This window comes from Calonectris borealis, chromosome 3, assembly GCF_964195595.1.
Source record: "Calonectris borealis chromosome 3, bCalBor7.hap1.2, whole genome shotgun sequence".
NCBI lineage: Eukaryota > Metazoa > Chordata > Aves > Procellariiformes > Procellariidae > Calonectris > Calonectris borealis.
In genome coordinates, this window is record NC_134314.1 from 63,130,821 (window position 1) to 63,146,422 (window position 15,602).

Sequence of the window (15,602 nt, forward strand, 5' to 3'; positions counted from 1 at the left end):
TAACTTGAAAGGATTTCTTTTTCCGGCTTGGCTTCTTTTTATCTCAGCTCAAATTCATTATTTCAACTGAGATCTAATCCAAAGCCCCAATCCAATGAGTTCAAAGTGCCTTGACACAACACTTTTTATATTATCAAACCTTTCATTTCTATTTTATTTATGTTGCATGTAATGACCCAGAGGGCCAGTGAAGAAATGGTTGTCTTTGTATATCATCATTACTTTGAGCTCTTTAGCATCAGCTGAAGTGGTTTTATCACATAGGATTTTTGAAGTCATTAATGAAGGCTTTTTTTTTTTCTTTTTAACTTTTTTTTTTTTTCTGAAAATCAGGGTCCATACATTTGCCTGTGGAAATTTAGGCAGCTGACTTAAGTAAGCTTTGCTTAAGTGCTTTGACCTGGCTAATGACTCTTCATGCTGACAAATACTGTGCACTAATCTCTGTAGAAACTTATGGTTTTTATATCAAGACAAAAAAACCTTTGAGATTCATCCTAGAACAAGAGCTTATTTTTATTTAAAAAAAACAAAAAGGAGAATGCAAAATAAATAGTGATTTGAGAGGTGGTTGAGAGAGCCAGGGCACCACTGTGCTGCTGGCCACTTTGTCTCTGGGAGCGCCCAGGGTGAAGTAGCTGGTTGGTCTCAAGCGGCAGACTTCACTTGCCGCGCACCAGGGCACTTTGGAGGGTGCAATTTCTTTCATTATTCTTTTCTTATCTATGTATGCTTTTCATAAGGACTGTAGGTTTTGCTCATATGACTATTGAAGTCAGTCATTAGAAATATGTAAAATTTGTATTAATAGCCTTTTAGTCAGATTGTAAATGAATATGGGAAGAAGAATAAAGTATTAACTCCAGAATTTTAAAGAATGACAACTTTCTGGAAATCTCTGTTGTTGTTGGTTTTGTGTTGTTTGGGGTGGGGTTATTTTGTTTGTTTGGTTTTGTTTTCATTTTTGTTTTTTTAAATAGGTATATATCTTCATGAGAGAAACTTGTAAGGGTTTCTGTTTCTGTAATTTTGCTGATTTTTTTCTTCCCTCTAGAGAAATGTGGAACATACACTTCCAGTATGAGACCAGTGTATCCTTCAAAAACCTTTCCCAATCATTACTCCATCGTCACAGTAAGAATTCCCGTATATAATCTGTTTCCACTACTGAAGAGACTGTTCATTATCAAGTTGTCTCCATAGGAACAGTACATTTTTTGATGGATTATTAAAATAATAGGATTTCTAGTCAGAATATGAAAATGTCATTTAAACTGCCAGCCTTGTTCCACTTCTTTAAGGTATTGACGCAAAGGGTATGAAATGAAAGGAAAGATTTGAACATCACATTGATGTTGACTCTGTGATGGTCTGTACCCAAACCTGGATAGGAACGGCACAAAGCTCATCTTGTAAATTTATCACCTCCTGCATATGGGAGGAAAAAGGAAAACGGAGGTTTTCAACACCGAATGCAGGGTTGGAATCCAGTAGATCCTTCTTAGTTTCATCATGTCAGAACTAAAATTAAATCAAATACTTGAGGATCTGCACCTTCTTTCTTATCTTCCCAGTTTGTCAGGACTGTCTTTTGGTAAGTGAGGAGCACAGGTTCGGGAATGAGATGTTTAATTGTGTAATCCTCACAAATATCCATGATTGAATATGCAACTAAGAGGTATTAATCATGCCCTGCAGCCATGTGAGAGTGTCCCTAAATACAGTATAGAGCTTTGTCTCAGCTTCCCATTCCAGTGAAAAGTATCAGGCATGGTGTTTATCAGGGTGCTAACGGTGGTGGTGTTATATCCTTTAATGTAAAAAGGAGCTAGTCTGCTTGAAGGCAGAGCACGATATTAAAACTACCTAACAGCTGGTGCCTCCGAGCACTTCTTTCACTAACTGTGTAATGGTTGTCCCCAGCTCGAGCTTTTACCGTGCAATTTGCCTTTGAAATCCCCAGGTTTTGGTCATGTGGGGGAGGTCCAACATAGGTAATTGCTTTGTCATTGGTACTAGCGATACAACAAATGCGTGAACTGAGACGGTGTCTTTCAGTTTGACCCCAGCACAAGTTGCTTGCCTCTTTTTTTTCAATCTCGCTGAGAAGCAATTAAGAATTGGAAGGTAGGGCTTGGTAGCAGTGGTAGGTGAAGCTGTTAAATTTGCGTCTTGAGGTACTGGTGGAGTAGAAGTCACATATATATTATTCACTGGGCATATTTGTCTAACGGACATCGGTTTGTGTAGCTGGAAGGTTCTTTTTCTTTATAACATTGCGACAAGGTATACTCTCAATTACAGGGGCTGTATCCTGAATCTCATGGTATAATTGATAACAAGATGTATGACCCCAAAAGAAATGCATACTTTACCCTTAAAAGTGAAGAGAAGTTTAATCCACAGTGGTACCAAGGACAGCCTGTAAGTATTAATACACTGCTGAGAATGTACATCAGCCTGTTGTTTTGTTACTTAATATCACGTGGATGCATAGTGATGTTGAAAGAGTACAGAGGGTACCTCTAAGTCAGCCAAGAAGCATTACTCAGCATGATTAGGAATTCCCATACTAGAGCTGCAAAATGACAAATGAAACAAAGTGTAACGGATTTTGTTGAACTTAAATGGAATTTTCTCTAGGGAGAAAACTAGCTTAGAATAACTAATAGAGATACCAGATTTTGTTCCGTTTTTAATATGAAGTGGGCTTGTGGTTAAGTCCTTTGAGGAAATCGTCAGACCGGTTAGTTTTAGTAATAAGCGGTAGTAAAGGTTTACACTCTGCGCAAATTACTACCAAGTCTAAAGATGTGGTTTTCACAGAAAACGTCTCAGTTCAATCATACAGCTATGGCAAATCTGCTGAGACTGCCGTCAAAATGAAGTGGCACGGGAAAGTTGGGGTGAGTGCTAGCCTGAGGAATAGCAAGGGAGCAAGGGAGCAGATGCAACTTTAGTAATGTGGGGAGGACCGATGTTTGGTGTGTGTGTTTTGTTTTGTTTTGTTTTTTTTTGAGAAAAAAACACACAAGTGTAGGCTTTGCAGGCCACTGAGAAGAAAGTGGTGTACAAATCAGACAGGAAAACACGCAGAAGGCAGACAGAAATCTGCAAATCATGAGATCAGCGGTAGAATCGGAAGAGTTGACCAAAGTCTTGCTCCCCTATTTCAGAGTATGTGGGGCATAGGTCCTCGGAAGACTCCCACCCCTTCTTGCTTCACTGTTCTTGAGACATGTCCCCTTCCTGGTGTTCAGCCGTGGTTCTACCATTGCATTACTGCTCCATCCATGGGAGCTAATGGTTCCTACTTCTGTCCTGGCTCCCCCGGTGTAGCAGCAGAAGGGATGTGAGTGTTTGCCATAAGGAATCAGGCTGCAAGGTATATCTGGACTGCAGATAAGGATGACATGCAAGATTGACTGTCCAGAGAGCTCCACTTACATTTTTAGTTTTTGGTCTTGCTGAAAGGTGCAGAGCTGGTGGATCCGGCAGTCACTCAGCTCATTCAGTGACCTGCACTAATAATGGCAATTGTTCTCCTGCAGATTTGGCTAACAGCTATGTACCAAGGTCTAAAAGCGGGTACGTTCTTTTGGCCTGGGTCAGACACAGCAGTTAATGGAACCTTTCCAAACCTGTATGAAAAATACAATAGGTATGTAAACTCCTGTGTCTTGGATGAATATTTTACTTGAACTGTTGCAATGGGACAGACGCCAGAGGAAGCATAATTTTTTTCCTGCTTTTCTAAATAGTTGTATGCAACATGAAAAAAAGATAGGATCCAATTAACTTTGTTTCAGTATAATATAGATTCTTTGTCTAATCATTTTGTCATTCCTCAGCAAGCATTTTACAGGAAAGATGTGGAAAAATCAGCTTTAAGAGCAGCCAGCTTTGAAGCTTTAGTGCTTTTCTGTTTCTATTTATAAAAATCTTTTGTGGGTGTTTTTAGAGTCATTCAATCCAAACCTCTCATACAGTGAATGGATCGGGTCTTGACATGATATTGTCCATGAAAACTAACGTTTTAATGTTGACTGTGGTAAATTGTTCCAATGTAAAATTATTTTCATTGCAAATTTTGAAAATATTTCACGTTAAGGCAGTCATATTTTAGTCAGTGATTGCTCTTCACTGCAATTGAACATTTTCGACCTAATGAAAATCCTACATAAATCTGTCATTTATCACCATTTATTTAATAATCTCAAATATCGCCCAAGAAATTGGGCTTTTCATCTCTCTCTTGCTAGGATCATTTTCTCTTCCCACACCCTTCATATAGCATGGAAATTCTGATTCCTGACTTACTACCTATGTTTTTTTTCTCTAGGAACTTGTACATTGTTACTTGAACTTGTGTTAAGTAGCTGAATTACTAACTTTGTGGGTGCCTCGTGTTGTTACAGGTCAACATGCTTATTGTTGGTCTACTTCAGTAATTGATATAGAGCATCTACTTTGTGGCGTAGTATGAGAACTTGTATTCAAACTGTTTAAACATTTAAAAAAAAACCACTCCCAAACCAAAACTTTTTCAAAACATAAAACAGGAATGAAAACCTGCACGTGATTTTGCACCTTGAAGCCAATTATTCTCTTTGTGTAATAAACACAAGCAATACTGGGAGCTTTATTCTAATCACATTGCAATCAATGGGGACAATATTCAAGGGAGCTTTAGATCAGGCCATTAACTCCTGTAGAGTCACAGACAATCAGCATAAATAAAACTTGCATCCTGCTAAGTAGCCATTAATGGCATCCAATTGAATTCAATTTTCTCTACTGAAGTACATTGATTTTGTAATGTGTGACTAAAATTTTTTACCTCTTGGAAATACATGGTTGGTTGATCTTGTGTTGTTCTGGTACAGCTCAGTCCCCTTTGAAGAAAGGGTGGTAACTGTTCTTCGCTGGCTGCAGTTACCTGAAGATGAAAGGTAGGTATACGATTGCAAGTGTAAGTTCCTTTTCAAGTGGTATTGCAATGAATCACTTTGTAAATACGATTTCTGGTTTAAACAGTATCTTATACATTATTCTAACAATGTTAAAATATTATTTAATGCAAGCCTGTTTGTATGACTGAAACCTTTTTTTATTGAGTTACATTTCTCTATTTCCCTTTAATGTGTCCTTCCTCTGAATGATAGCATTGTTTCCAATATTTGATATCCATTGTTGAAATATAATCTCTTCAAACTGTCTCAACATGTATGTAAAATATTACATTTTTGGTACTGTTTGATATAGACCACACTTTTACACTCTGTATTTAGAAGAACCAGATTCCTCAGGCCATAAATTTGGACCAGTAAGCAGCGGAGTAAGTAGTTTTGTGGTGTTTTGTTTTTTTTTTTTTTTTTTATTTGAAGCTTTGCTCTGAATCTATAATAAACTTCCATAATTCATTTAGATTAACCAAATATGTTCAGTGTGCTTATTAGGAAAAAAAATTTGTGAATAGACAGCCCATCCATAATTAACATTGATACAAAGCATGTAATAAACAGCCTATTTAGCAAGTCTAATTTTTATTTTCTTTATTTCAATAACTTTTAAATTGCCAAAGCATGTTTGGGTATGTCTTGTATGTTGTTTTATCTGCTCCTACTAATTCTTTATGTTGATTTGGTGGGGGGGAGGGGGACAGAAAGTTTATGTACTTTCATTTTAGCAAGAACAGAGATCTTTATAGCAATGGTCCAAGTTTTGGTGGTGAAGTATTTATGTTACAATTGTCATGCATTTTCCCCCAGTCTCTGTGCAAAGGTTAGATCAATGATGGTCTTATCTCCCTGCAGTTAGATTTTATGCCTTCCTGGAAAGAGGGTGAAAAAAGGGACGTTCACCCCATCAGTCTGTGGTGTACCTGTTGTATAAATAAGAAATCTTTGGGACTGCTACTGTTTTCAAAAGTACTAAATAGCTTTACATTTTAACAAACCAAAGTGAAAAATGCAAAGGAAGTGCTTGTCGTGGTTTAACCCCAGCCAGCAAAAATAAATGCCACGCAGCCGCTCGATCACCCCCCCGCCGGTGGGATGGGGGAGAGAATTGGGAGGGCACAAGTAGGAAAGCTCCCGGGTTGAGATAAAAACAGTTTAATAATTGAAATAAAACTAAGTAGAACAGTAATAATAACAGTGAGAACAACAACAATAACAGAATACACAAAGCAGGCAATGCACAACAGAACCGCTCACCGACCGCCGACCGCGTGTCACGAACGGGGGGCGAGCCCCCCCCCCCCCCCCCGGTTTTTATACTGAGCATGATGTCACATGGTATAGAACACCCCATTGGGCAGCTGGGTCCACCACCCCGGCTGTGCTCCCCCCTCCCATCATCAGCATCACCCAGCAACAGCCAAAGCATCAATGGGCCATCAACGCTCCTTTCACACCGAACCCAAAACACAGCACACCCCCCAGGCTACTGGGAAGAAAGTTAACCCTGTCCCAGCTGGAACCAGGACAGTGCTCTTGGAAATTCAGGAACATTGTAAAATTCTCTCATCTTGCATGGTCAGGAAGTTTGGGCATCTTAACTAGGTATTTAACCTCAGTGGTGACGACAGTAAAAAGCTCTTGCCAATTTCTCTTGAGGCGTGAGCAGTTACTGTTCCTGTAAGGAACTGTAAGATGACCCCAGTGAAGTAGCAGACAACTCATTGGAACTGCAGTATAGGGAACATGTTTAAACTGGTTATCCTTTTCTTTGGTTAATAAGTGGGTCTGAAGTTTTGTATGTCAGGAATGCTTCCGAGAGAAAGACCCTGAGGGTTTGTACATAGTCTCCCCCGCAGCATCTTGTCTTTGCTCACACAAAGCCAGACAGCAGAATGACTTGATTGAAAGGTAGCAGAATGACTTGATTGAAAAATACTTTTTTTTTGGTTTATTTGCTTAGCAAGTATTCAAAAGTAGCCCAGGCGGCTGTACCTACACAAGTGAGCTTGAACGCCAGACCCCTGATCATGAACAGTGCTGGACTGGTAGCTTGTTCTTTGGCTTTTTCAGTCCCTTTAAACTGGTTTGCTCTGAGGCTAATAGCTAGTCACGATTTCAAGGGCAATTTGCTCCAGGGTCTCTCCCGACAGGGATTTTGAGGAAGAGTGCCGCAGGCTTAGCTTCCTCTATTCTCTTCAGCCCTCTGGTACTCTCCCATCAGCATCGGCACGCTCAGGCATTCCCTCTTGTCCTTGGTTGTGGCCCTGGTAATGCAAAAAACATCCTCAATTTCATACTTTAAAACCACCCTCACTGGCTATGATACAGGGTGGTGTTTTGTTTTTTTTTTTGTTTGCTTTAACATCTTCAACTGAAATAACATAAAAATGTGTAGCTGTGTCTTAGTACGGTGTGGGGCCCAGAAAAAATTGGGGCCAAGAGCTGTGTAGTGTAGATACAGCCAGGCTTCTGTAGACGGAGGTAGCCCTGAGCAGTGCAGGTGCTAGGCAGTCTGCGGGCCCCCATTTTTGTTTAGCTGTATAGGTGTACCTGTTGAGTCCTTTCTCAGTAGATGTAAAGACTATGCATCTAAAGGGTGCAGAACTGAGAGAAGCAGGAACAGACAAAAAGCAGGTTCAACTGAGAATGCTGTAAGTCTGCTGTCCTCACAGTTCCTCCTGTTAGCGTGTGCTGTATGTGATCCCTGTCATGAGTTTGGGGGTTACTGCACAGGTTTAGGTCCCCTGTGTCCTTCGTTTATTTCTGGACTGCATCTAGCCTTGAATGGTCTATAAGAAGAGCTCCTTATTCTTTATTAGCATGTACTGTTACAGTTTAAATTTATTCACTCTCCCTAGAAATAAATTTATTTTTTAATTGAAGTGATTAACACTTACTTTACATTCCTGGTTTTGTCTTGCAGGTCATTATGGCATTACAGAGAGTGGACAACATAGTGGGGATGCTGATGGATGGGCTCAAACAAATGAACTTGCATAAATGCCTGAACATTATTTTTATATCAGATCACGGTAAACTTGATTTTTATAAAATATATCAGAATTTTGAAGGGCTGTTTTTATAAAGTAATACTCTGAGTTTACATTTGCATGTTTCTGGCAAGGTTAAGGAACCAGCTAATACCTAGAAATTACATTTTATGTAATCAAGATGGTGTGAAAGATAATCAGTGTAGGTCAGAATCAGACTGTTTTATGAGGGGGGGAGAAAGTGGAGAACATAGGGAGAGATTCAATAATTTTCATATTTTATTCCTAAATCCTCCTGTGATCATTACCAGCTGATAAAAGAAATAGAATAAAAAATGTGAATTGTAAAAAATAGGTTTAATTTTATTCTGTCTCTTAACTACACTACACAGCAATAGTTTGTGAGTTGCTGAAGAAGTGAAAATACAAGCCATATCTTCCTTTCAGTTATCAGTTCCCTTATCCATTATCAGTTATCAGTTCCCTTATCCATGTGGATATGAAACTTTGATTTATTTCTGTAATAGCTTTTCTATACTTCTGGAATTATTTCTATAATAAGTTATGTATTTTACCAATAAATTTTTTTCTGCTTCTTTTCCTGAAAAACAAAATGTAAGCACACTTCCATGCAGCACAAAATTGACTTGCAGAGCTCATTGCCACTGGGAATGATCCAAGCCAAATATCTATACAGGTTTAAAAAATATTTACAAAATTGATGGAGGGTAAACCTGTCAAAAATTATTAAACGTAAGAGTTCAAATGCAATATGCAACTCAAAGTCCCTTTGACTTCTGGAAACTGGAATAGTTAAGGAACACTGGGAGGAAGATCAGTCCATAATTGCTGTGCGTATTGGGTATTTCTCTAGACATGTTACTGAACACTGTTAGGTAGGATATTGGGCTAAATGAATATTTGGTCTGCCCATTACTATTTGTTCTTCATTTCATAAGACTTCTTTCCCTTCAGAGAAGAAAATTTGTCTATTTATTCAATTGGAGTGTCTTTCTCAGCTGAGGAAATGGCTGATTGTGTGTAATGTTTTGTTTTCTTCAATACACGGGTATTGTGATCGCCTTGGATCAGATGTCTTGGGGTTGCTCATAAAAAGACCTGAGAAATTACTTTTCTGACTTCTACAACTTAAGTTACATGTCTCCTCAGCAAGGCTAGTCTACATGGATGTTCCCATTTTTAAATAAAATTTATTTCCTTTTGCAGGAATGGAAGCAGGGAGCTGCAGAAAAACAGCATATCTGAACACCTATCTGGATGATGTTCAGGATTTCATAGTAGTACCTGGTCCTGCAGCTCGCCTAAGACCTAATAATGTTCCAGATGAGTATTTCTCTTGTATGTAGTTGCTAAACTAATTTTTGATACTCGGTTATACGCTTTTGTACTTTATGAATACAAACTTAGGATCCACATATTCCACTGAGTGGAGGTCAACTAGGGACAACCTGGATAATGTTGAAGAGGAAATACTGAGTAGTGCACCAGTGCTTTTAAAGACCATTTGACTTTGCAGCTCTGAAAGTGTATTTGAATCCTACAGATAGCTTTTGTGGGCTGCCTCAGCGTGACCAACTGCAAATGCTCTTTGCCTTGTGAATGGCATTCCTTTGAATCAGATCTTTGGTACTCAAGACCGCCCGAAAATCCCCCCCCCCTTATGTCTCACCTCTTTTCCTGATTTACCAGTTTATGTATAGGTTTGCTATATTTCTGTCTTAAAGGAATGTTAGATTGTTGCTATCTTTTACATACTATTTTATGAATATTGTAATATATTTCCTAGTTATTAAAACATGGCCTAATGGCCTGACAGCAGTTGAATAAACTGCAAATAAACATAAATAAGATAATAAACCTGAGTAAAAATCAATGAATGCTTACATATTTTAAACTTTGATTCATTATGCAGTCTCATTTCAGGTGAACACTTAATGCTTGCAGTTTTTGGTACTTTTTGATGTAGAATACAGGCGTTTCCTTCACGTTTCGTAGGGTGTTTTTCTACCTAGATTATTGTTCTCCATGCCCTTTAAAACTTGCAGGCGTCAACGCCAGTGACTTTAAGTTCTGTTTACTTCATTGCTTGATGCTATTCTAAACTGTTTCAAATGTTTCCCTGGAGAACGTGGGAGTCAAATGCGGTTCCAGGTTCTCCCTGGAGAAACAAGTTCAGGAAGAAGAAAAGCAGAGTATCTTCTGCTTTTGACATGTGCACTGTTTTCATGAAGCAGCATAGCTGTCGTTGTAGCACTGCATGTATCTATGCAGGAATTATTAATGGTTCCCTGGCAGTGTAATCCTTTATGTATTTTAGTCAAGCATTGGATATCAGAATCAGGGCAGAGTAACTGTGTGAAGTGTAATGGGCCTGTGTTATACAAAATGTCAAACTAAATTATGTAATGGTCCCTTTTGGCTTGAGTTTAAGCATCTGAATCTTAGCCAGCTTGCACTTGGCTATCTTTCCAAGGATGCTTGCCAGATAAAACTGCTGTCCTGATAGTTGTATTTGTTCCTTTTTCCTTAGAAGTTTATTAGCAAGCAGGAAAAGTCCAGCTTGATTAGCACAGCATTTAGTTGCCTCTTCTGTGAAAACTTACTTCTTAGATTGTTTTTCCAACTGTGGCTAATATGTTTTAAAATTTTAAAGCTGTAAATAAGTAAGGAAGGGGAGGAGAGACTGTGAACTAAAATTTCGTAAAAGCAATGGCTTGACAGCTTAGTGATTGTTTTGCTCCATATGGTTTTCATTCTGGAAAAATAATTTATGTCCAGAAATTTTTTGAAGCTAAGCTAATTATATTACGTGATGGGAATGCTTTCATTTTACATCTGATTTTTTTTAACTTAGGTGACTAATTCTTACATATGATTCTTCCAGTTCATTATGAAGGCATTGTCAGAAACCTCACAGTAAGTGTCATCTTATCTGTTGTTTTAGCTTAATTTCTGCTGACATTTACAGGGATCAGCTGTTTGCTGGACTACTTAAATAGCAACTGGACTTTGAATCAGTGACCTTCCATATGCTATAGAGTTAACGACAACAACAAAACTAGTTCCACGCAGGGGAAGGGAAGGTCAAAGTTGAGTAAGGTGTCATATAGCTATTGTGGTTGTGCATTAACTAAGGGTTTGTGTTCATTTCTTTTCACTAACTCTTACCTAGCACTGTATCATGTTGCTCTTCAAACTGGAGAACTTGTGTATCTGGACCATACTGGCTACGGGCCAAGTCAGTGTAAAGCTCAGCTCCATTTCCTGGACAAGCATAAGATTTTCTTGATCACACATTTTTGATAAACAGCTTTGAGAGAGGATGTTGATTCTTTTATGTCAGTTCCAGCTTAAAGAATTTGTTTTTCTGCTCTATACCTGATTTCTGTTTTCATCCCTGTACCGCAATCTGTTTGCCTCTCAGTTGTGCAGACACTGCTGTCGGTGAGAGTTGTGCAGTTTGTATAAATGACTTCTGTATTCAAAAATTCCACTATTACAGTAGAGGGGTTTTTTTGTTTGGTTGAGGGTTTTTTGGTCGTTTGGGTTTTTTTTTGGGGGGGAGGGGTGTTTTGTTTTTTTGTTGTTTTTTTTTTTTTTTAATCATGAATGGATCTTAGTTGGTGGAAAAATCTATTTGTCCCTGAGTGACCAATCTAAAAAACCTTTGAATGTCTGTTACTTTCTGTATTACAGAGCTGTAGAATTGTTACACTGGATAGTCTCCTACCACTTGAAAGTATCATGATGTTCATGTCTCAGTGTAATTCTTTATTAATTCTAAGCAGTACTGTTTGGTTCTGTATAATTGTAGGGTGTAAGAAAAAAAAAAAAAAGAGTAAGTTATGTCCATAATCCAATATAAATATTCTTCTAATAACTATTGAATGCAAAACCAGTGAGTATTTGGTATTTAAATAGTTATTAATATTTATGTCCCAGACCATATGACTCCAAACCTGATGGAGTCCCATTGTCCTTAGTGGAAGTTATTGCAGACCCTTTGCAATTGAAGTGCTTTATAAGAACTGTGCATGACATGAGCAAAAGTTTGGTGAAATGTACATTTTATATTTTAAATTAAACATTTCAGTGCATAGAACCAAATCAGCCTTTCAAAGCTTATATGAAACAGCTGCTACCCAAGCGTTTTCATTATTCTTATAACGACCGGATTGAACCATTGCACTTTTATTTAGACTCCCAATGGCAGCTTGCTAGGTAAGTTACAGTTTTCAGTACTTGATTATATAGCAAATAATTTCTTGTTTCCTCATAGCTTTTCTCTTCCAGATGCTTAGAGTTCAATGATAGCTATTGGAGCCTGGTGTTCTTGTTTGTCATAGCAAAGAGACATTGCAAATAAACAATGCGTGCTTTTCTCTACAGTTTTTGCTGGCCTGAGGAGGCTCAATTTTAAACTGGCAGCTATAGATACTCTCCCTGCTGAGCATGCAGGTAGTGGCAGACTTTGTGACACTAAGGTCCCCGTTGCCAGATACTTGAGCACATCTTGCCATGCTTTAGGAATTTCCAAAGCGAGTCATGAAAGCTAAGCTTGTGCATAACTACTTGGTTGAATCAGTCTTGTGAGCGATCCACTGGCATACACTGAATTTACTGAACCCACTGTTGTTAATTACCTTACTTGTTGAGACCAATGAATTTACAACTCCCAGAATAATGGCATCTGCTATAATAATATAATTTTGAACACCTCTGTGATACTCCAGTGTTTTCATCATGAAAGAGTTTTTCAGTCCATGTATTCAGTAAGTCCTGTTGTATAACACTGTAAACGTGTGCCAGTCATGAAAATCAGGTTTGGGTTACTAGAACTATACATGTTTAAATAATATGTATGGACCTGGCATATGCTGCAGATTTGTTTTTATTAGACTGTAAGATGCCCAACTGAATGCTCTAAATTACATTATTTGTTTTTTAATAAAAAATGTACAAAAACCCCTTAAGAAACTAGTTATAACAAGTACTGTAAAGTTCTGTTACCCAAACGACAATGAAGTGAAAATCTGTTATCCTGAGAACAAACATTTTGTTCATATGTCATTTGATATTTTACTTTAAATGACTGTGATGGACCCTTGAGAATTCCAAAGGGATAACATTTGCAGAGAAAACTTATCATTCTGATTTTAAAGGCGTTCTCTTCCAGAGCTTAAAGACTTTCTATTCCCTATGCACAAGCCTCTAAAAATCTTTAAATAGACAAGTAAACAATGCATCACCGAATATATTTTATACTGATATGATTTGTAAAGTGTGAGTTATATAAACTGTGAATTTTTAATAGGAAACCGCTTGAGATTAAAAGCTGCACAGGTGGATTTCATGGCTCAGACAATCGCTTCCCCAGTATGCAGGTGAGACTTGAAAACTTATGCTAGCTCTTATTTTTAGCTCCTTCTGTTTCTAAATGTTGTGGTTGCTGGGTGTTGAGATTTTTTTTTTTTAAGAGCTGTGATACTATTCCATCTGCAATTAAAGAAATCAAGCATTTGTATGATTGCTTTTGTGATGTGCTGGGTAACCCACACTGGGTGGGATTCCATTGTTGTAAGAGTTGGGCAAAAACCCAACAGGACTTACCCTAGAGATTTCACTGTGCTGGTAAGAGTATAAAGTTGTGCCAAGTTGTTTTGATGTAACATTAAAAGCAGGAAAAGAGAAAACTTATCTCATCAAATCCTCAAATACAGTAACTGTAGATCATAAGAGAATTCAGATTGGAAGGGACTGTGGGAGGTCTTTAGTCCCACCTCCAACTCAAAACAGAGTCAGCTGTGAGATCAGACCAGTTTACTCAAGGCCTTATGCAGTTGCATCTTCAAAACTGCCAAGGGCAGAGGCTTCACAACTTCTAACCAACCCATTCCACTGCCTGACTGTCCTCATGGTGTAAATGTGTTTAGTTATAGCCAGCCAGAACCTTTCTCGTTTCAATTTATGCCTGTTGTCTCTCTGCCTCCTACTGTGTAGCATGGCTACTGAAGAGCATGGCTCTATCTCCTTGGTGACCTCTTTGCAGGTACTGGGGGACTGCTGTTAGGTCCTCCTGAAGCAGTCTCTTCTCCATGCTGAACAAGCCCGTTCCACTTTGCAGGACAAGAGCTTCAGCCCCCAGCCACCTTGAGGGCTCTCCACTGAATTTGCGATGATTGTTTATCGATGCCATTCTTACGCTGGAGGTGGAGTATCCCGCTGTGGCCTAAAGAAATGCTGAGCAGAGACGGATAATCCCTTCCCTCAACCTGCTGGCTGAGCTTCTGTTTTATACAGCATGGGATGCTGTTGGCTGCCTGTGCTGCCAGGGTGTGCTGCTGGCTCGTGTTCGGCTTGCTGTCCGCGGGGTCACCCAGGCCCTGGCAAGCAAAGCTGTGCCCTCGCCAGCCAGTCCCCTGGTCTGTAAGGGCAGTCCATTCTTTGTTGTCGGGGGTGCCTGAGAACAGAAGTAGCAGGCTTAAACTGCAGTAAAGGGGAGTTAATTTCGTTATTAGAAAACTGTTTTAACCATTAATGAGTACAACAGTTTGCCCTGGAAGTCTGTGGAGCTTCCACCACAGGAATCACCTAACGACTGGTCAGACAAGCAACTTTCAGAAATAACATAATTACTTCTGATTCTGTCTTTTGCAAAAGTTGCCTAAATGATCTCCCAACTCTAATTCTACTGCGTCATGATAGACTAGGTATCACTGTTTTGAGGTAGTCTGTTCAGGAGAGAGCGTGTCAGTCATGTTTAAAATAAGGAGAGTCCCTAAATTCTTCTCTTTAATGAGAAATGGGAAGGGATCATAGCGAAACATGGAATCAGATCCTTAGTCAGCTGCATCTAATTTGGGGAAGTAAGTTAACCTATCCTCCACTTTAGTTTCTGCTATCAATAAAATGAAAGGCAATACTATTCATTTCAAAAAGCTATTTTCGGGATAAAATCCACTAACGGTTGTGAGGTCCCGGTACTATTACAGTGAATATGTTTAAACACATCTATAAAGAGAGAACCCTGTATTCAAAAAGTTACTGAAAACAAGTTTTATTGAAAGACCTATGTAGTCCATGTAAAGCATAGATTTCTCTTAAAAGCCTTATTTTTCATGTGTTGTAGAATTACGTAGTCTTGGCATCAAACTGATTTTTAAGAACTGTTAGCCAAAACCTGTAGTTTTGTATCAGTTTACCCTTCCAGACCTACTCTTCTTCCCTGATTTGACAATGGAAAACCTTTTGATAGGTTTTGATACTGTTGATAGTAATGGCTTACAACCAGCAAGGCCACATGATGCCAAAAACCAGCTTAGTATATTCTCTCTCTGCTACAGTTTGACTGTGTAAATTTTTTTCAGTAGGTTGACTCGATTCAAACTTTTTGTCAGATTTGGGATTGTCAGTTCATAGCATCCCTAATTGGTCTTAAAACAGATATAACTTACCCTTTTGTGGCTAACAGCACACATTATAGCAGCATAAATTTCATACTGTGTAATTAACTAGTTCAACAGAAAAGAGGTAGCATGTTCCTGCTTCATCTGGTTCAAATTAGGCTTGTTAAGTAAATTATTAGCCTACAGATTTTAGTATCAACAGTTACAGAATGACAGCCTGC

At 38.6% G+C, this 15,602-nt stretch overlaps 1 protein-coding gene across 1 annotated transcript in view; it reads left to right on the plus strand.

Annotated features, from left to right (window-relative positions):
* Positions 1–15,602, plus strand: part of ENPP1 (ectonucleotide pyrophosphatase/phosphodiesterase 1) — a 57,071-nt gene that overhangs the window by 27,002 nt on the left and 14,467 nt on the right. The window contains exons 7-16 of the mRNA XM_075145845.1: positions 1,055–1,134; positions 2,305–2,424; positions 3,552–3,661; positions 4,887–4,952; positions 5,266–5,338; positions 7,888–7,996; positions 9,182–9,313; positions 10,860–10,891; positions 12,069–12,196; positions 13,290–13,359. Coding sequence (XP_075001946.1) covers positions 1,055–1,134; positions 2,305–2,424; positions 3,552–3,661; positions 4,887–4,952; positions 5,266–5,338; positions 7,888–7,996; positions 9,182–9,313; positions 10,860–10,891; positions 12,069–12,196; positions 13,290–13,359 — 920 coding nt within the window. The remainder of the gene's footprint in view (positions 1–1,054; positions 1,135–2,304; positions 2,425–3,551; positions 3,662–4,886; positions 4,953–5,265; positions 5,339–7,887; positions 7,997–9,181; positions 9,314–10,859; positions 10,892–12,068; positions 12,197–13,289; positions 13,360–15,602) is intronic.